Raw genomic sequence first — 19,717 nt, 5'->3', positions numbered from 1 at the left:
TGGGTTGAGCTGGGCTGGGCTGGGCTGGGCTGGGCTGGGCTGGGCTGGGCTCAGCTGGGATGGGTTGAGCTGGGCTGGGCTGGGTTAGGCTGGGCTGAGCTGGTCTGAACCGGTCTGACCAGGGCTGAGCTGAGCTGGGCTTTGATGGGCTGAGCTGAGCTGAGCTCGGCTGGGCTGGGCAGAGCTGGGCTGAGCAGGGCTGAGCTGGGCTGGGCTAGGCTGGGCTGACTTGGGCTGACCTGAGCTGAGCTGGGAAGGGCTGGGCTGGGCTGAGTTGGGCTGAGCTGAGCTGGGCTGAGCTGAACTTAGCTGGCCTGAGCTGGGCTGGGCTGGGCTGAACTTAGCCGGCTGGGCTGAGCTGGGCTGATCTGAGCTGGGCTGAGCAGAGCTGAGCTGGGCTGGGCTGAGCTGGGCTGGGCTGAGCTGAGCTGAACTGGGCTGGGCTGGGTTAAGCTGAGCTGGGCTGGGCTGTGCTGGGCTTGGCTGGGCTGAGCTGAGCTGGACTGGACTGAGTTGTCCTGGGCTGACCTGGTCTGACCTGAGCTGAGTTATGCTGGGCTGAGCTGGGCTGAGCTGAGCAAGCTAAGCAAGCCTGCACTGAGCTGGGCTGGAATGGGCTGGGTGGATCTGAGGTTGACTTTGATGGGCTGAGCTGAGCTGAGCTGACTTAGGCTGGACTGGGCGGGACTGGGCTGTGCTGTGGTGGGCTGGACTGGGCTGAGCAGAGCCGACCTGGGCTAGGCTGAAGTGACCTGGGCTACACGGGGCTGAGCTTGTATAGACCAAGCTTAGCTGGGCTGGACTGGGCTGAGCAGAGCTGACCTTGCCTTGTATGGACTAAGCTGGGCCAAACTTAGCTTGCTGAGCTGTGCTAAGGCGACGTGACTTGGGCTAGGCTGACCCGGGCTGAGCTGAGCTGGGCTGAGCTGGGCTGTGCTGGACTAAGCTGGACTAAGCTGGACTTGAGCTGGGCCGGACTGGTTGATGTGAACAGTGTCTTCTGGACTCTCTGGGAACTGCCAAGTATGTATCTGAGGCTGAGCTACTTGCTGAGGTTCAAGGTTTCTGGAGTGACAGTGGTCAAGCCCAGAGCACACAGTGCAGCCAAAGAAGGCCTATGTTCCTAGGGCGGAGCCTGTGCCTCTGGGCGCTGTCGGTCACCTCTGTCCTGCAGGACTCAGAGATGTCCTGGGCAGGAGGCGGCAGTGTGGTCAGAGCTCCAGGAACAAGCGCTCCTTGGCATTGGGAGCCCTGGTGGCCAGGAGGGCTGGCGACTGCTGCTCATGGGGGAGGGGTGTGAGTGTGGGAACTGTGGGGCCAGGACGAGGGTCTGGGACCCTGACAAAGAAAGTGCAAGGTGGGCACAGAGCTGGGTGGACCCCCTGGCTCCCCAAAGCCCTCACCAAGCCCATGCTCCTCCGGCCTGGCCAGGCCCTTCCTCTACACCCACCCTTCAGCACCCCAACCTGTGTACACTGCCCAAAGAAGCCTAAGGCCCTGAGAGCCTGGGGCCTGCGATGGCTCAGTGCCAGCCAAGCACAGTCTAGAGGAGCCTGGGAGACACAGGGCAGCAGGAGTCAGCTGGACACTTCTGGCCCTGGTCCTGGCCCAGCCGCTGTTTGACCCTGGGCTGGTCTCCTCCCCTCTCTGGACCAGCTTCTGGCGAGATGAGGCAGGTGGGGCCCTGTGCTCCCAGGGCACTCTGGGGTAGCAGTCTCGTGGCTGCAAAAGTCTCACAGTGTGTCCTGTATTGCAGTGCCTGCAACCCCCCCGATCATCTTCCCGCTGACCTGCCCCGGGTGTGTACTGAAAGACACTTCAGCGACCATTGTCGCCGGCTGCCTGATCCGGGGCTTCTTCCCCCGGGGCCCTCTGAGTGTGAGCTGGAACGCCAGCGGGAAGAACGTGACTTTCCCGCCCGTCCCGTCTGGCACTTCAGGCCCGTACACCACGTGCAGCCTGCTGAGCCTAACACCGGAGCAGTGTCCTGAGGATGACAATGTGGTCTGCCACGTGGAGCACTATGACGAGGGCCAGGATTTGACTGTGCTCTACCCAGGTCAGAGGCGGCTGGGGGGCCCTGAGGCTGCAGAGTGGGCTGCGGGGCTGGACCACTGAGCTGGAACAGAGGACAGCCTACACAGGGATGAAGGAAGGGCACTGACACTCCATCTTCTCTGTTTCATCAGAATGCCAACCGCCAACTCCTAGTCCTACAACTCCAACCACAGCCACCACATCCGGCCCCACCCCCTCCTGCGGGGAGCCCAGCCTGTCCCTGCAGCGGCCAGACCTCGGGGACCTGCTGCTGAACTCGAACGCCAGCCTCACCTGCACCCTGAGAGGCCTGTTGGACCCCGAGGGCGCCGTCTTCACCTGGGAGCCCACAAACGGGAACGAACCCGTCCAGCTGAGTCCCAAGCTTGACCACTGCGGCTGCTACAGTGTGTCCAGCGTGCTGCCCGGCTGTGCGGCGGCCTGGAATGCGGGGACAAAGTTCAACTGCACAGTCACCCACCCTGAGATAGAGGGCGGCTCCCTAACAGACATAATCAGCAAAGACACAGGTGGGCCTACCCCCACCCCCAGGCAATGGGCTACTCTCCTCACCCTGGCCTGACTCCTCCCTCCCCTCCTGGGCTCTGAGGTACACTCCCCGGCTCACAGAGGGAAACTGAGGCCGGTGTGCAGGACAGTGGGGCTCAGTCCTCTCCTGTGGCCCTGACCCCACTTTGCCCCTTTCAGGTGTCGTCATCGCGCCCCAGGTCCACCTGCTGCCGCCGCCGTCAGAAGAGCTGGCCCTCAACGCGCTGGTGACGCTGACCTGCCTGGTGCGGGGCTTCAGCCCCAAGGATGTGCTGGTTTACTGGACGAACAAAGGCGTGGCGGTCCCCAAAGACAGATACCTGGTGTGGAAGCCCCTGCCTGAGCCTGGCCAGGACCCCACCACCTACGCCGTCACCAGCCTGCTGCGCGTGCCGGCCGAGGACTGGAACCAGAATGAAAGCTACACCTGCGTGGTGGGCCATGAGGGCCTGGCCGAGCACTTCACCCAGAAGACCATCGACCGCCTGGCGGGTAAACCCACCCAAGTCAACGTGTCTGTGGTCGTGGCAGACGTGGAAGCCGTGTGCTACTGAGCCCCATGGCCCTGCCCTGAATAAACTCCGTGCTCGCCCCCAGCAGCCCTGCGGGTTCATTGTGCCTGTCTGTCTCCTCAGGGGCTGCAGCCACAGTGCGGAGAGGGGGAGCACCCCTGGTCCTAAAGTAGGGGCCTCGGATACCTGGAGGGGACATCATGCATGGTGCCCGTGAGTGTGCATGTGAGTGTGAGTGTGAGCACAGGTGCCTGCGGGAGTGAGTGTGTCTGGGAATGAGTGTGCCTGGGAGTGAGTGTGTAGGGAGTGAGTGTGTCTGGGAGTGAGTGTGTCTGGGAGGGAGCAGTGAGAGGGGAGGCTGAGCTGGGGTGGATTCTGAGGCAGTGCAGGCACAGCTCAGGTCGCACCCAGAGCCGTGGACACCACCAGGAGTTCCTGGGCGGCAGGGATGCAGCCATTGCCCTGGTGCAGAGGACGAGGGAGGGAGGGAGGGGGAGGAACAGGGGCTGGGTGCAGGGACCCCTGGGAAGAGGGGCACCAGTCAGGCCCCCCCAGACCAGCAGAGGTCTGCCCCAGGCGGACACCACCCAGCAGTGCAGGACAGCGCTGACACACACAGGGCACACAGCAGGCCCCACCCCGCACCACGCTCTCTGGGGCCTGCACACAGCACACATGCTCACAGGGCACACACGCTTACACATGTCCCCCTCAGCTGCAGGAGAGCTCACAGCCCAGACCCAGCTCCAGGAAAGCAAGGGGAGTCCCCATCCAAGCCCCAGATGGTTTTCCTAGGCCCAGCCCTGCTGCCCAGGCCCCTGCTTGCCCGCTCTGGGCCTCCCTGAAAGTCCAGGAATACACAGCTCAAGGATCATTTGCACAGCCCAAACTAGGCAGGCCCTGCTCACTGCTGGGCCAACAGAATAAACCCTCCAATCCTCTCAAAGCCCAAGTCTGAGCCAAACCACAGGCAGAGAGGGACAGGACAGAGACCACTGACACAGGCCCCTCCTCAGAGCTTGGGCTTCTGATTCACACCCCAGGAGCCCCTGAACAGTTCCAGACCAGTGTAGGAAACTAGGCACCAGGACTCCCAGGGCACGGGGCCTCTGCTCCTGCCTCAGACACCCTTGGGGCCTCCCAGGGACTCTGGCTCTGGCAACCTCCCTTGTCAGTGCCCAGGTGAAGAGGATCCCACACACAGCCACTTCTCTCCCCAGAGGGTGGCATCCAAAAGAGTTACAGGGAGAGGAACAGGCCAGGTGGGGAAATGGTACTCACACAAGTACCCCAGCCACCCCATGGGACCAGGAACTGAGCCAAATAGGCAGCTTCCTAAGAAAGAGAGAAAGGGGGAGAATCATCATGGAGAGCAGACAGATTAGCCCAAGACCCAAAGATGTAGTGGAACACGGACAGATGGCTGGATGGATGACTGATGCACAAGTAGATGGATGGATCAGTGGATGGATGGATGGATTATAGCTATATAGAGGAGTCAAGTCATGGATGGATAAATAATTGATAGATTATTTATAGATGAGTTATAGATATGACTGCTATACAAGTAGAGGACAAACAGATTCAACTCCAAATTAACACAGATCCATCAGCCAGGACCTAGGACGTCTGGTCCACTCTGCTGGCTGCTGGCTGCTGGCCTTCGCTGGCGATCCCTCAGCCACTTCCCTGGGGAAGAACAGAGGCTCTGCTCACACCATGGTCCCTGCTCATGCCCTGGGCACAATGACCCCACACTCAGACCTTGAGGTGTGCCTGGTCCTCTCTGGACCCAGGTCCCGGCCAAGGCCAGCCCAAGAGCAGGGCTTAGGCAGGAGCCACTGAGTACGTGGCTCAGATCAGGCCAGCAGGGCTCCGGCCACACCTTCCCTGGACCAGCAAGGACACTGCCCCGCCTCCTGTCCTGCAGCTGTGCTAAGACACTTGCAGGGGCCAACCCCCCATGGACCCTGCTCTCGCCCTCAGTCCCCATAGGAGATCCCACCACTCTGCCCCCAGCCCCCTGAGAAGGCGTGCGAGGGAAGGCCTTGGGCCCAGGCCCCATGCACACATTCACGTCCTGGCAGGCCTTCTGTGTCTTGCAGGTTGTCAGGAGCCCCTGCCCTGTGTGGTGCTGGATCTGCCACAGGACAGCCTGGAGGAGGAGGCCCCCGGCGCCAACCTGTGGCCCACCACCGTCACCCTCCTCACTCTCTTCCTGCTGAGCCTGTTCTACAGCACAGCTCTGACCATGACAAACATTCGGGGTCCACCTGGCAGCAAAGAGGGACCCCAGTACTGAGGCACAGGTGTGGGGATGCCCTGGGCAGGGGGGAACCGGGCCCAAGGACAGATGACTGCTGCTGCCATAGAGGGGCACACGGGTCCCTGCAGGAACTGGGACATGGGTGCCCTGGGTCAGGGTGGGAGCGTCCCTGGGTGCAGGATCTGAGGATTCCACCAAGGCTCCCGGGAGCCAGGCCCAGGCTGGGACAGGGGAGAGGGTGAGGACACCGCCCACCCTCAGCTGCCCCTGTCTCTGCAGGAGGGAAGCGTGCAGGAGCCCCTGGGAAAGCCAGCTCTGCATGCCAGAGCCCAGCCCTCCATGAAGCATTGAAACCCCCATCCCCCTGCCAGGTGCACTCAACCCTTCCCAGACGAATGTTCTCGCTCTGCTGGACGATGGCTCAGGGAAGCCACGTGACTTCAGACTGGGAGACAACTGCCACTCCACCACAGGGACTTCAGCATGGACTGGACGCGGTGACCCACACATGGCCTGGCCCTGCAGGAGGCTCAAGTCCAAGACCAGTGCTTCCCCTGGGAGGGCTCAGGAGGATGCCTCCTTGGAAGTGGCCTTGGAACTGGTCCTGCACACTGGGCCCTGGTCCTTGGCACTGAGACCTGGTGCTTATTACTGAGCCCTGGTCCTGTCATGGAGCTCTGGACTTGAGTACTGGATCTGGGTCTCATAACTAAGCCCTGGTCTGTACATTGGGCCCTAGTCCTGATCTCTGAGCCCTGGGCCTGTGTACTGAGCCCTGGTCCTGGTCATTCATCTCTGGTTCTGCTCACTGGGCCCGGGTTCTGCTCACTCAGCCCTGGACCTGGGCCCTGCTGCTGGTCCTGACCCTGTCACTGGTTACAGCTCCCGCCCCTGACTCTGGATCCTGCGTTTGCCCACTGCTCCCTGGGGCTACTGCTGAGCCCTGCTTCAGGTCCTGAGTTGGGTCCTGAACACAGGCAGTGGCCCTGGTCAGTAACCCAAGCTCCAGGTCACTGCCCCTGTAACTGGTCAGCGAGCTGAGGTCAGCTTATTCATCCTGGTCTGAGCTCGGGGCAACTCCTCAGCACTGATTCCTGGTGCCATCCCTGGTCCATAGCCCTGAGCCCAGGTCCTGGGAACCGCACCCTGGGAGTGATCACTGATCCACACTCAGATCACTCGGCACTGCCTGACCCAGATGATGACCTGGCTCCTGCTTGCTTAGGCCCAGTCCCAGCCAAGGTAGCTTTGGGGGAGTGAATCAATGGACGTATGATTTTTCTCTGTCTCTCTCTCAGTCTCTCTCTCTATCTATCTCTATCTCTTCAACACACAGGGGCCAGCATTGCGGCACAGTGATAAACGCTGCCTGGGATGCCAGCAACTCATGTGCGCACCAGTTCATTTCATGGTACCAGCCCAGCTCTCTGTTATGCAGCTGGGAGAGCACAGAGGAGGCCCAAATGTCTGGGTCCCTGCCACGCACGGGAGAGACACAGATGAAGCCCCTGGTTCTTGGCTTCAGCCTGACCCATCCCTGGCCATCACAGCCATCTGGGCAGTGAACCAACCACAGGCTCTCTGGTCTCCCTCTCTCTGTCTCTGTAACTCTGGCTTTCAAATAAAGAAACAAATCTTTTCTAAAAATAACAACTCCGCCCCCATCAGGATGAAACCATGGGAATAATTCGGTCTAGAATGAACCTAGCTGAGCCCAGCAGCGGCCACTGGGACAGCCACACAGCCAGTGCCGCCCCAGCTGAGGGAAGCGGGTGCAAGCCCTCAGATCTCAGGGGCAAAGGCGCCCACTCGTGCAATCTCAGCCACAGGGCGTGGGAGCTTCTGCCGAGATTCAGCGAGAGAAAGGGCACAGGTGCGCACACAGGAAGGGAGAGTTAAGTGAGCCCTGCAGGAGAAGGCGCTGCCTCCACACAGAGGGAAGCTGCACCACCAGGCCTCAGGGCCACAGCCAGGAGGCCATCACACGAGGTCAGCCCCTGTGTGCACCGCTGACCACCTGGCTGAGGAAAACACAGAGAGAGCCACCCCATTACAACATCCGCCTAGAACTGGTCCCGGCCCCAGGTCCCTGCCCGGAGGAAACGAGGTCAGAGGTCAGGGAGAGGCACTGTCCCTGCTCTTGGCAGCACTGCCCCCAGTAGCAAAAGCCAGGACTCGACCTAGGTGTGCACGGACAGAGACTGGGCAAAGAACAAGTGCTTCCTGTGCACCACGAAACACCATCACTACACACACCACAAAATATTACACACACACACACACACACCACGAAATAGAGCCCACATGTACCACGAAATACCACACACATACAGACCACGAAATACAGCCAGGATGGACCACGAAATACCATACACACACACTGTGAAATACCACACACACGTACACCACGAAATATCACACACACACACACACACACAACATGAAATACTGCTGACATGTACCATGTAATACCACACACACATACACCACAAAATATAGCACACCTACACACCACAAAATACCACACATGTACTACATGATATACAGCCTACACATACACCATGAAATCCACACACACATATGTACACCAAAAATACAGCCCACATCAACAGGAAGAACTGTAAACAAGTACACCCTAAAGTACCACCCCTCTACACTCAGAAATATCATCTCCACGTACCCCTGAAAATTCACCCTAAATTGTCATCCACGTGTGCACCCTGAGACACCCACGTGTGCACCCTGAGGCGTCGTGGACCCCGTGAAGAGCCCTCACCTTTCAGAGAGGAAATTTGGTCTTGGCCACAGGTGCAGGAGCCTGGCGGCCACCGTGCCCTCAACTGCGCCTGGCCCAGAGGAGCACGCGCTCCATGGCTCTTTGTCACATGATATCTGAGAGCTCAGGGCGGTATCATGGGAGCCTGTTGAGGAGGGGGGGGACACCCAGGGTGAGAACACAATGGGACAGGATCCCCGGGCGCTCAGGTGCGGCTCAGGGGGACAGCGCACTGCAGGGCCTGGAGCACACCAGCCCCCGCGTCAGCGCCAGCTCAGCCCCGGCTGCTCCGCTTCCTCCCCAGATCCCTGCTCTGCGCCTGGGAAGACGGTGGGTGTTGGCTCAGTGCTCGGGCCCTGCACCCACGCAGGAGAACAGAGGGAGTTCTGGGTGGAGCCTGTGCCTCTGGGGTTCTGTCAATCACCCTGTCCTGCAGGACTCAGAGATGTCCTGGGCAGGAGGCGGCCGTGTGGTCAGAGCTCCAGGAACAAGCGCTCCTTGGCATTGGAGTCCTGGTGGCCAGGAGGGCTGGCGACTGCTGCTCATGGGCGGAGGGGAGCTGAGTGTGGGTTTCCTGGGACGGGAGGAGGGTCTGGGTCCCTGTCGGGGTACTGCAAGGTGGGGACACAGCTGGGTGGACCCTCTGCCTCCCCACGGCCCTCACGAAGTCCAGGCTCCTCTGGCCTGGCCAGCCCCGTCCTCTACACCGACCCTTCACCACCCCCACCCTGTGCACACTGCCCAGGGGACCTGAGGCCGGGGAGCCTGGGGCCTTCAAAGGCTCCGTACCAGCCAAGCTTGAGCAGCTCAGCCCCGAAGAGCCCGGGAGACACAGGGCAGCAGAGCCAGATGGACACTTCCGGACCCAGTCCTGGCCCAGCTGCTGTGTGACCCTGGGCTGCTCTTTCCCCCTCTCTGGGCCAGGTTCTGACTGTGACGAGGCGGGGGGTCCTGTGCTCCTAGGGCGCTCTGGGGTTGCAGCCACGTGCCTGCGGTGGTCTCCCAGCGTGCTCTGTGTTGCGGAGAACGCAGCCCCTCCCAGCCTCTTCCCGCTGAGCCTCCCCATGCTTGTGTCAAAAGGGAATTCACAGACCGTGGTCGTCAGCTGCTTGATCCGGGACTCCTTCCCCCTGGGCCCTCTGAGTGTACTGGAACAACTGCGGGGAGAACGTGAGCGTCTATAACTTCCCGCCTGCCCAGTCTGGCACTTCAGGCCCATACACCGCATGCAGCGAGCTGATCCTACCACCTGACAGGTGTCCTGCAGATGACAGTGTGGCCTGCCACGTGGAGCACAGTACGATGAGGGCCAGCTTTATAGATGTGTGAAATGATAGATGGATAGATACATAATCTACTGATAGATACATAATCTACTGATAGATACATAATCAGATAGAATAATAGATACACAATCTACTGATAGATAGGATTCATTTGCCAGTATATGAGAAAAGGTTCAACTCCAATTTAAGATGAGAGATCAATGCTTAGGACCTGAGGACATCTGCTACTCTGTGCTGCGGGCCTTCACTGGCCATCCCTCAGCCACATTCCCTGGGGAAGAACAGAGGATCTGCACACACCATGGTCCCTGCTCACGCCCTGCGCACACTGACCCCACACTAAGACCCTTGAGGTGTGCCTGGTCCTCTCTGGACCCAGGTCCCGGCCAAGGTCAGCCCAAGAGCAGGGCTTAGGCAGGAGCCACTGACACATGGCTCAGATCAGGCCAGCAGGGCTCCGGCCACACCTTCCCTAGACCAGCAAGGACACTGCCCCGCCTCCTGTCCTGCCTGCTGGGCTAAGACACTTGTAGGGGCCAACCCCCCATGGACCCTGCTCTCGCCCTCAGACCCCATAGAGACCCCACCACTCCACCCCCAGCCCCTGAGGAGGTGTGGGAGGGAAGGCCTGGGGCCCAGGGCCCACCCACACGTCAGGTCCTGGCAGGCCTTCTGTGTCTTGCAGGTTGTCAGGAGCCCCTGCCCTGTGTGGTGCTGGATCTGCCACAGGACAGCCTGGAGGAGGAGGCCCCCGGCGCCAACCTGTGGCCCACCACCGTCACCCTCCTCACTCTCTTCCTGCTGAGCCTGTTCTACAGCACAGCTCTGACCGTGACCAGCATCCGGGGCCCACCTGGCAGCAAAGAGGGACCCCAGTACTGAGGCACAGGTGTGGGGATGCCCTGGGGAGGGGGGAACTGGGCCCAAGGACAGGTGACTGCTGCTGCCATAGAGGGGCACAAGGGTCCCTGCAGGAACTGGGACATGGGTGCCCTGGGTCAGGGTGGGAGCATCCCCAGGTGCAGGAGCTGAGGATTCCACCAAGGCTCCCGGGAGCCAGGCCCAGGCTGGGACAGGGGAAAGGGTGAGGACACCGCCCACCCTCAGCTGCCCCTGTCTCTGCAGGAGGGAAGCGTGCAAGAGCCCCTGGGAAAGCCAGCTCTGCATGCCAGAGCCCAGCCCTCCATGAAGCATTGAAACCCCCATCCCCCTGCCAGGTGCACTCAACCCTTCCCAGATGAATGTTCTCGCTCTGCTGGACGATGGCTCAGGGAAGCCACGGTGGCTGCAGCCTGGGAGACGCCTGCCACTCCAACACAGGGACTTCAGCATGGACTGGACGTGGTGCCCCAGACACGGCCTGGCCCTCAGGAGTCTCAAGTCCAAGACCAGTGCTTCACCTGGGCTCAGGAGGACGCCTCCCTGGAGTGGCCATGGACCTGGTCCTGAGCACTGAGCCCTGGTCCTGCTCACTGAGCCCTGGTCCTCGTCACTGAGCCCTGGTCCTGAGCCTGGGCCTGGTCCCATTTCACACACCAGGACTCCTCTGGAGCTGCATCCTCTAAGGCTCTGACTTTGAACATATGCTGAGCCCTGAGTGCTGACCGCTCTAGGACGTGACCTGCAGGAAGGCCACAGCCCTCAGGGAGGCCCCGGCGGGCACCGCTTGCAGATGCAGTCACGGCCGCACTCCTCATCCTCACTCCGTCCTCTCAGGCCCTGAGGGGTTGCAGGGGTGGAGAGGGGACAAGCCCAGGCCCCGGGCTGCCTGAGGTGGACTCAGTGCCTGCGGTCCCCGGGTCAGGGGTGCAGCGCAGGTGGGACCGAGGAGGACGGGCGGTCGTGTTGTTTTCCCCTGTGTTGCTCCTTCTTCAGAAGCTTCCTGTGCCCGTGCACCTGCTGAAACCCCTGAAATAGCCCTGGGCCGGCTGAGTCATCCCAGGCACAGCCCAGGTGTCCCCGCTGAGAATCCTGTTCTCAGGCCCTCCACGGAGGCCTGGCCAGATTGCCCCGAGGCCTGGGCAAGGACGGACAGCCCCGTGGGGACCATGGGGCCCTCGCACCCCTCAGGACAGGGTCTCACGGATGGCACCCACCAGCCCCAGCCAGGCTTCAGGAAGGCCAAGAGCTCAGGTTAGCCGGGACCAGCCTGCCTTCCGCCAGGGTCAGCCCAGGCCCCGCTGGCTTCCACCAGGTCAGGCCGTCTCAGCCAGGCCATCTCCCAGGGGCACTGACCCACAGCACAGCAGACCCACGGGGACCCGGGCTAGCACTTGCCACCGCACCTCAGCGTCCCCCTGCCTGTGTCAGGGCTGATGAAGGGCACAGCCTGGCCCAGCCCCAGCCTTTGCAGCCCTCTGGGAGGGAACCAGCACACACAGGATCTCTCTCCTTCTCTGTAATTCTGCCTTCAAATAAATAAATCTTTAACGAGAAAAAAAAGCTGTGCTGGAGCAAGGGCGCCACACCCCTGCTGAGCGAGCACAGCCCCCCCCCCCCCACCAGGGCCCGCAGCCAAAGCCCCGCTCTGCTCAGAGCACCAGCTCCAGGCTCGGGGAAGGATGTCACGGGGACGCCGCTGTGGGCTGCGGGTCAGGGGTCCCGGCACCCCGTGGGCCCAGAGCTGCAACCAGCAGGGGAAGGGCAGCAGCACAGACACCCTCAAACTACACCACCCTGATGGAAGTGTGACCTTGAGCGAGGCCACCAATCAAAGCCGATGTAGAAAAATCTCTCTGTCCCCCCCAACAGACTCTCTCCCTACTCCCACCCACCTCCACGCACAGGCAGTGCTGAGACCACAGGACAGGGGCCCAGTGACAGCAATGGCCCCAAGGAGACAACAAAGGACATCCCTGCCTCAGGGTCCCACCTGGCAGCCAGGGACTGAGGCCTGCCCGGGTCCACCCCGAGGACATGGGCCGAGCCAGGACAGCAGGACCCGCCTCCAGCCCTACCTTCTGCCCCGGGCCCTGCCCCCACCACAGCTGCAGGAGGCCGGCCCACTGCTTCCCAGGGAGGTTGCTTCCTGAGGGCTCCTCCCGCCCATGGACCCCGTCCTCCACACACAGGGATGAGCTCAGGACGCCCACTGCGGCTGACGACTCGGCGACACCCTCACAGCACGACCCCTGTGGACGCCTACGGAAGCGTCGGGCTGAGTGCTCGCCCCACCCCAGCCCCTCTCTGGGGCTCTGGGACCTGGAAGAGGGTCTCGGGCACAGGTGTCCAGGAAGTGCAGCCTCTGCAGCTGAGACCCCGCCTGCGAGGAGCTGGCACGGAGCCTCCCCACAGGACGGACAAAGGCTCCATGGGACCTCAAATGCTGCTGCCAGAGCCCAAGAGCTGCGATTTCAAACTCGGGGGAAACGGAAGGAAGGAGGCAGTGCGGAGAAAGAGAGAAATGTGCAAGGGGCAGGGAGTCCGGCCTGGCTGGAGCAGCTCCAAGGTCTGCCCACCTGGGCTCCTGCTGGGCCACCGACCCGCCATGGAAACCACGGGGCTGCAATGGCTCCCGGGTCTCCCTCGCTTCCTGAGGCTGCCCAGTCCCTCTCCTGCCACACCAGCACCAGTCCTGAGGGCTCAGGGGAGCTGTCCCGGCCAGCGAGCCAGGGACACAGCCACCACGGTGTGAGTTCTCCGAGTGTGGAGTCCACGTCTCTGGGGTCACGGCCCAGACAAACCCCGAGCAGATGAGACTGTCTTTGTTCTACACTGGCCTGCTTTGGTCCCAGACACAAGGCCACCAGACCAGCCCCGGGACCAGTGTCCAGCCTCGGCTGCAGCTGCCCCAGACCACTCCCCGCCCTGTGTCCTGGGTCATGGCAAAGCCCAGGCAGGGACAGGTGTGTGGCACAGCAGGTGAAGCTGCCTCGGGACACCCGCAGCCCACATGGGAGCACCTGGGGTCACGGCCTGGCTCCGCCTCCGATTCCAGCTTCCTGCTGACCTGCACCTGGGAGGCAGCAGTGACCACTCCACTCCTGGGCCCTGCCACCCACAAGCCAGACCCAGGCTCCTGGCTTCCGCCTGCCCAGTCCCGGCTCTTGTGGGCCTCGGGGAGCCAACCAGCAGGTGGAAGATCTTCCTCTCTCTGTTCCTCCCTCTCTGCCGCCCTCCCGTGAGGACAGACGAAAACAAACGAGGCCAGCAGTTGTGGGAGAGCCCCTGTCCCCCCCAGGGCCGGCGCCTGTGCTCCCGTGGCAGAGCTGGCCGTGGAGGGGCTGTTCCCTGTGGAGGACGGCCCAACTGTGTCACTCGGCAAACCCTGATCCCACCGGGCGGTGTCGGGGTCACCAGGGTGCAGCCCACAGTGGGATCCCTGCCTTAGGAAAAGCACCCAGCGTGACCTGGCTCCTCTCCCTGCCAGGGGACGGCACCTGCAGTGATCGCCCTCTGTGCAGATGAGGGCACCCAGGTGAGCTCGCTCTCCCTCTCTCCCTCTCTCTCTCCCTCTCTCCCTCTCTCCCTCTCTCCCTCTCTCTCCCTCTCTCTCTCCCTCCATCTCTCTCTCTCCCTCCCCTCCACCCGAGGTGTGGACACTGGGAGAAGACCCCGCCCTGACTCTGGCTCCAGCCTGCAGAACGGGGAGAAATCAGTGCCTTCTCTGAAGCCTGCCCGTCTGCGCTGTGTTTGCTGCAGCCGTCAGCAATGCCTAAGACGCACGGCCACGAGGTCCCCACACTGAGAGTGCGGCCGTCACAACACCTGCCGAGCTCCCTGTGGCCAGGCCAGGGCACATCTGCCGGGACCAGGGGCCACGCCACAACCTAGCCTGCTGACCTGGCCCCTGCACCTCCCAGGCTCGCCGTGCTGCCTCTGTGGCCAGGGGGCTTCAGGTCACCCACACTTGACAAGAAACTGCCGGGCCCACCTCTGGGAAGCCCCCAGGCCCCAGCCCAGCCAACCCAGGCCCTGTGGAGCTGGGCAGGTGTGTGCAGCCCCTACCAGCTCACCTGCCACTCCCCGCTCCCCGACAAACCCAGACCTCCCTGGGTGAGGACACGCGGGTACCTGAGTGTGGCTACGGAACCCTAAGGAGAGAAGACATGGGCCAGCAACACTGACGGGACAGCAACTAAGACAGGGCAGCCTGGAGAGAGATGGGGTGGGGGACTGGGGTGGATGCAGGGAGCCAGGGCCAGGAAGAGCCTCACCCTCTGCCAGTCACAGGCCAGAGACCCCGAGTGGGAGAAGGCAGAGCTGGAACTGCAGGGGGCTTCAGTCAGGACCCCCGCTGTCGTTGGGGCTGACAGGACAGTAGCTATCCCCACCCTATACCAACCCTGAGACCCAAAGGCAGCCCTGTCCCCTGACCCTGGCCCTCCCATGAATGGGGCCTTCTCTCGGCCTGGGCTAGCACTCCCAGCTCTCCGTCCCCATCCCTGTCCCAGTGTCTCTGAGACTCTGTGTCCATTTGTGCCTCTCCTTCCCGAATCAGCCCCCAGCCCTGTCCTGTGGCCGGCCACGTGGAGCCGTCATCTCTCACGGCCCCTGGTGTCAAGGGCACAGATCACACACACCTGTCCCCACCACAGACAAACCACAGACAAACATGACAAGGGGGCAAGCTGCACTGTCTGCTGGGACAGGAAGTGGTGAGTGACCCCAACGTGGGGCCAGACCCACAGCCACGCAGCCTCCCCAGCCTGCACTCAGCAGCCAGCCCCAGCCCAGCCATGGGCAAAGAGCCAGAGCAGGTGCACAGCGCTCCAGGAGGGCCCGGACCAGGCCTGGCTCCCACTCCACTCGGCCCCTCTGGGCCAGCAGCAGAGGGAGTTGATGGGGAGCTCTGGCCCAGAGTGTGGACCCGCAGTGCAGGGCAGCCTGGCCAGGGAGACCTGACCCTCCACGGTGCTCCTCCAGCAGCCCAGACAGGTGGGTCCACGGGATGCTGCCCCTCTGCACAGGGGCAGTCGCAGCCAGGCTGGTCCTGAGGCTCCTGGGGGCAGAGGGAGAACAGGCATCAGCCAAAGAAGGGAGGGAGAGGGGGACCACGGCCAGGAGCCCAGCGACCACAGGCAGGACACAGCCACTGGCCGGGAGAGGCTGGGACAGGGGGCTGAGCCCGGCAGAGCCCAGCTCAGTCAGGATGAGCCGAGTCCCTGGATGCAGTGCCAAGAGCCCTGCAGGCTGATCTGGACATGGGCTGGGCTGGGACAGAGACGAGCAGAGGAGGACGTAGGGAACCTGGTGGACGCCCACCCCCTACTGAACTGGGCTGGGCTGGGCTGATCTGGGCTGAGCTGGTCTTCGTTCAGCTGAGCCCTGCAGGCTGGCCTGAAAGGCCTGGCTGGGCTGCCCAGGACTAATCTGATCTTAGCTGGGCTGTGAAGAGCTGAGCTGGAGTAAGTTGTGCTGATCTGAGTGGAATTGAGCTCAGCTGACCTGGTTAGGGCTGAGAGCTGACCTGGGCTGGGTGGGCTGAGCAGGGCTGAGCTGAGCTGTGCTGGGTGGGCTGAGCAGGGCTGAGCTGAGCTGTGCTGGGTGGGCTGAGCTGGGCAGAGCAGGGCTGGGCTGAGGTGACCTGACTGGGCTCAGCTGTGCTGGGTGGGCTGAGCTGGGCAGAGCAGGGCTGGGCTGAACTGGGCTGGGCTGGGCTGATCTGAGCTGTGCTGGGTGGGCTGAGCTGGGCAGAGCAGGGCTGGGATGAAATGGGCTAGGCTGGGCTGGGCTGAGCTGTGCTGGGTGGGCTGAGCTGGGCTGAGGTGACCTGACTGGGCTGAGCTGGGCTGGGCTGGTGAGCTGGCTGAGGTGACCTGTGCTGGATAGAACTTGGATAGACTGAGTAGGTGGAGCTAGGCTAAGCTGGGCTGAGTTGAACTGAGCAGGACTGAACTGGGCTGGGCTGATCACACCTGCGCTTGGCTGGGCTGGGCAGGGCGGAATGAGCCTGGCAGGGCTGAGCTGGGCAGAGCTGGGCTGAGCTGGGCAGTGTTGAACGGATCCGGTCCGCTGAGCATAGCGTGTGTGGACGAAGCTGGGCTAAGTTGAGCTGAGCTGGGCTGAGGAGGGCTGAGCAGGACAGCGAGGGCTGAGTGGGCTGAGCTTGCAATCTCTGAGGCCTCTGGGGGAAGTGCAAAGTCTGTGTCTGGGGCTAAGCTGGTTCCCAGGTGTGGGGTTCCAGGCATGAAAACCATTGAAGACCTGAGCCCTAGTGCAGTAGGGGGCGCCTGTGCTCCTAGGGCGGAGCCTGTGCCTCTGGGCGCTGTCGGTCACCCCTGTCCTGCAGGACTCAGAGACGTCCTGGGCAGGAGGCGGCCATGTGGTCAGAGCTCCAGGAACAAGCGCTCCTTGGCATTGGAGCCCTGGTGGCCAGGAGGGCTGGCGACTGCTGCTCATGGGGGAGGGGTGTGAGTGTGAGACGTGGGGCTGGGGCGAGGGTCTGGGACCCTGGCAAGGGCAGTGCAAGCTGGGCACAGAGCTGGACCCCACCCCTGCCTCCCCTCGGCCTTCACCAGGCCCAGCCTGCTTCACTGCTCCACCCAGCCTGTCCCCTCCTCCCTTCAGCACCCCACCCTGTGCACACTGCCCAGGGGACCTGAGGCCGGGGAGCCTGGGGCCCTCGACGGCTCCGTGCCAGCCAGGCTTGAGCAGCTCAGCCCCGAGGAGCCTGGAGACACAGGGCAGCAGAGCCAGCTGGACACTTCCGGCCCCAGTCCTGGCCCAGCAGCTGTGTGACCCTGGGCTGGTCTCTTCCCCTCTCTGGGCCAGGTTCCGGCTGGGATGAGGCAGGCAGGGTCCCGTGCTCCCAGGGCTCTCTGGGGTTGCAGCCATGTGACTTCGACGGTCTCACAGCGTGTCCTGTATTGCAGATCCCGCAACCACCCCCATCCTCTTCCCGCTGAGCCTCCCCTGTCCTGTGTCTGGACAGCCCGTGGTCGTCGGCTGCCTGATCCAGGGCTTCTTCCCCCTGGGCCCTCTGAATGTGAAGTGGACCATCAGCGGGGAGAACGTGACCTTCCCTCCTGTCCAGTTGGACACCTCAGGCCTGTACACCACGAGTAGCCTACTGAACCTGACAGATGAAGAGTGTCCTACATGTGTGGCCTGCCACGTGGAACACAATGAAGTGGACAGATATCTGATCCTGCCCTGCCCAGGTAGGAGGGCGGCTGGGGGCCCTGAGGCTGCATGTGGGCTGCTGGGCTGGACAATACTTGGGGGATGGCAGCCTGGCCAGGATGTGTGAGCTGCACACTGACAGATGTGGCTCTCTCTGTTTCCACATGTCCAGATACCCACAGCTCCTGCCCCCCCACCTCCTGCGGGGAGCCCAGCCTGTCCCTGCAGCGGCCAGACCTCAGAGACCTGCTCCTGGGCTCAGACGCCAGCCTCACCTGCACCCTGAGAGGCCTGAAGGACCCCAAGGATGCCGTCTTCACCTGGGAGCCCACAAACGGGAACGAACCGGTCCAGCAGAGCCCCCAGCGTGACCCCTGCGGCTGCTACAGTGTGTCCAGTGTGCTGCCCGGCTGTGCGGAGCCCTGGAATGCGGGGACAGAGTTCACCTGCACAGTCACCCACCCTGAGATAGAGGGCAGCTCCCTGACAGCCACCATCAGCAAAGACACAGGTGGGCCTGCCCCCACCCCCAGGCAATGGGATGCTCTCCTCACCCTGGCCTGACTCCTCCCTCCCCTCCTGGGCTCCGAGGCTCCCTCCCCGTAAAACAGAGGGAAACTGAGGCCGGCGTGCAGGACAGTGGGGCTCAGTCCTCCCCCGCCACCTTGACCCCACTCTCCCCCTTCCAGGCAGCCTCACCCCGCCCCAGGTCCACCTGCTGCCGCCGCCATCAGAAGAGCTGGCCCTCAACGCGCTGGTGACGCTGACCTGCCTGGTGAGGGGCTTCAGCCCCAAGGACGTGCTGGTGTACTGGACAAACAAAGGCGTGGTGGTCCCCAAAGACAGCTTCCTGGTGTGGAAGCCCCTGCCAGAGCCCGGCCAGGAACCCACCACCTACGCCGTCACCAGCCTGCTGCGCGTGTCGGCCGAGGACTGGAACCAGGGGGACAGCTACTCCTGCGTGGTGGGCCATGAGGGCCTGGCCGAGCACTTCACCCAGAAGACCATCGACCGCCAAGCGGGTAAACCCACCCACGTCAACGTGTCTGTGGTCGTGGCAGACGTGGAAGGCGTGTGCTACTGAGCCCCTGGCCTGCCCTGAATAAACTCTGTGCTCGCCCACAGCAGCCCTGCGGGTTTATTGTGCCTGTCTGTCTCCTCGGGGGCTGCAGCCACAGGGCAGGGAGGGGGAGCACCCCTGATCCTAGGAGCTGGGGTCTCGGGCACCTGGAGGGGACATCATGCATGGTGCCCGTGAGTGTGCATGTGAGCGTGAGTGTGAACACAGGTGCCTGAGAGTGAGCATGTCTGGGAATGAGTGTGCCTGGGAGTTGGCTTGTCTAGGAGTATCTCTGAGAGTGAGTGTGTCTGGGAATGAGTGTGTAGGGAGTGAGTGTGTCTGGGAGGGAGCAGTGAGAGGGGAGGCTGAGCTGGGGTGGATTCTGAGGCAGTGCAGGCACAGCTCAGGTCAGGGCCCAGAGCCGTGGACACCACCAGGAGTTCCTGGCAGCAGGGATGCAGCCATTGCCCTGGTGCAGAGGACAAGGGAGGGAGGGGGGAGGAACAGGGGCTGAGTGCAGGGACCCCTGGGAAGAGGGCCACCAGGCAGGACTCCCAGCCTAAGAGATGTCCGCCCAAGGCAGACACTGCCCAGCAGTGCAGGACAGCGCTCACACACACAGGGCACACAGCAGGCCCCACCCCGCACCACGCTCTCTGGGGCCTGCACACGGCACACGTGCTCACAGGGCACACACGCTCACACACGTCCCCCTCAGCTAAAGGGGAGCTCACAGTCCAGACCCAGCTCCAGGAAGGCAAGGGGAGTCCTCGCCCAAGCCAAAGACAGTTTCCCCAGGCCCAGCCCTGCTGCCCAGACTTCTGCTGGCCCTCTCTCGGCCTCACTGAATGTCCAGCCATGCACAGCTCAGAGCCCAGTTCCACAGCCCACCCTAGGCAGGCCCTGCTTCCTGCTGGGCACCAGACTCAACCCTCCAATCCCCCCTGAGCCCGAGTCTGAGCCAAACCACACTCAGAGAGGGGCAGGACAGAGACCACCCACACAGGCCCCTCCTCAGGCCTCAGGCTTCTTATTCGCACCCCAGGATCTCCCAGACCAATGTAGGAACCTCGGGCACCAGGACTCTGATAGGCACAGGGCCCCAGCTCTTGTCTCAGATGACCTTGGGGCCTCCCAAGTGCTCTGGCTCTGGCCACCTCCCCTGTC

At 62.7% G+C, this 19,717-nt stretch overlaps 2 gene segments (V, D, J or C); both read left to right on the top strand.

The window, feature by feature from the left end:
* Nucleotides 1-1,117: 1,117 nt before the first annotated feature.
* LOC127485894 (Ig alpha chain C region-like) lies at nucleotides 1,118-3,185 on the top strand. The segment is given in 5 exon segments: nucleotides 1,118-1,210; nucleotides 1,505-1,676; nucleotides 1,757-2,059; nucleotides 2,190-2,567; nucleotides 2,746-3,185. Coding segments are annotated over 5 exon segments (1,341 nt in total).
* Nucleotides 3,186-8,323: 5,138 nt separating this feature from the next.
* On the top strand, nucleotides 8,324-18,617 carry LOC127485760 (Ig alpha chain C region-like). The segment is given in 7 exon segments: nucleotides 8,324-8,349; nucleotides 8,445-8,470; nucleotides 9,065-9,465; nucleotides 9,908-9,938; nucleotides 14,874-14,894; nucleotides 17,701-18,001; nucleotides 18,180-18,617. Coding segments are annotated over 7 exon segments (1,201 nt in total).
* The last annotated feature ends 1,100 nt before the right edge of the window (nucleotides 18,618-19,717 follow it).

The sequence above is a fragment of the Oryctolagus cuniculus genome, chromosome 20 (assembly GCF_964237555.1).
Source record: "Oryctolagus cuniculus chromosome 20, mOryCun1.1, whole genome shotgun sequence".
NCBI classification, from domain to species: domain Eukaryota; kingdom Metazoa; phylum Chordata; class Mammalia; order Lagomorpha; family Leporidae; genus Oryctolagus; species Oryctolagus cuniculus.
The sequence above is the reverse complement of the archived record's forward strand: the minus strand, read 5'-3'. Positions and strand labels throughout refer to the sequence as shown.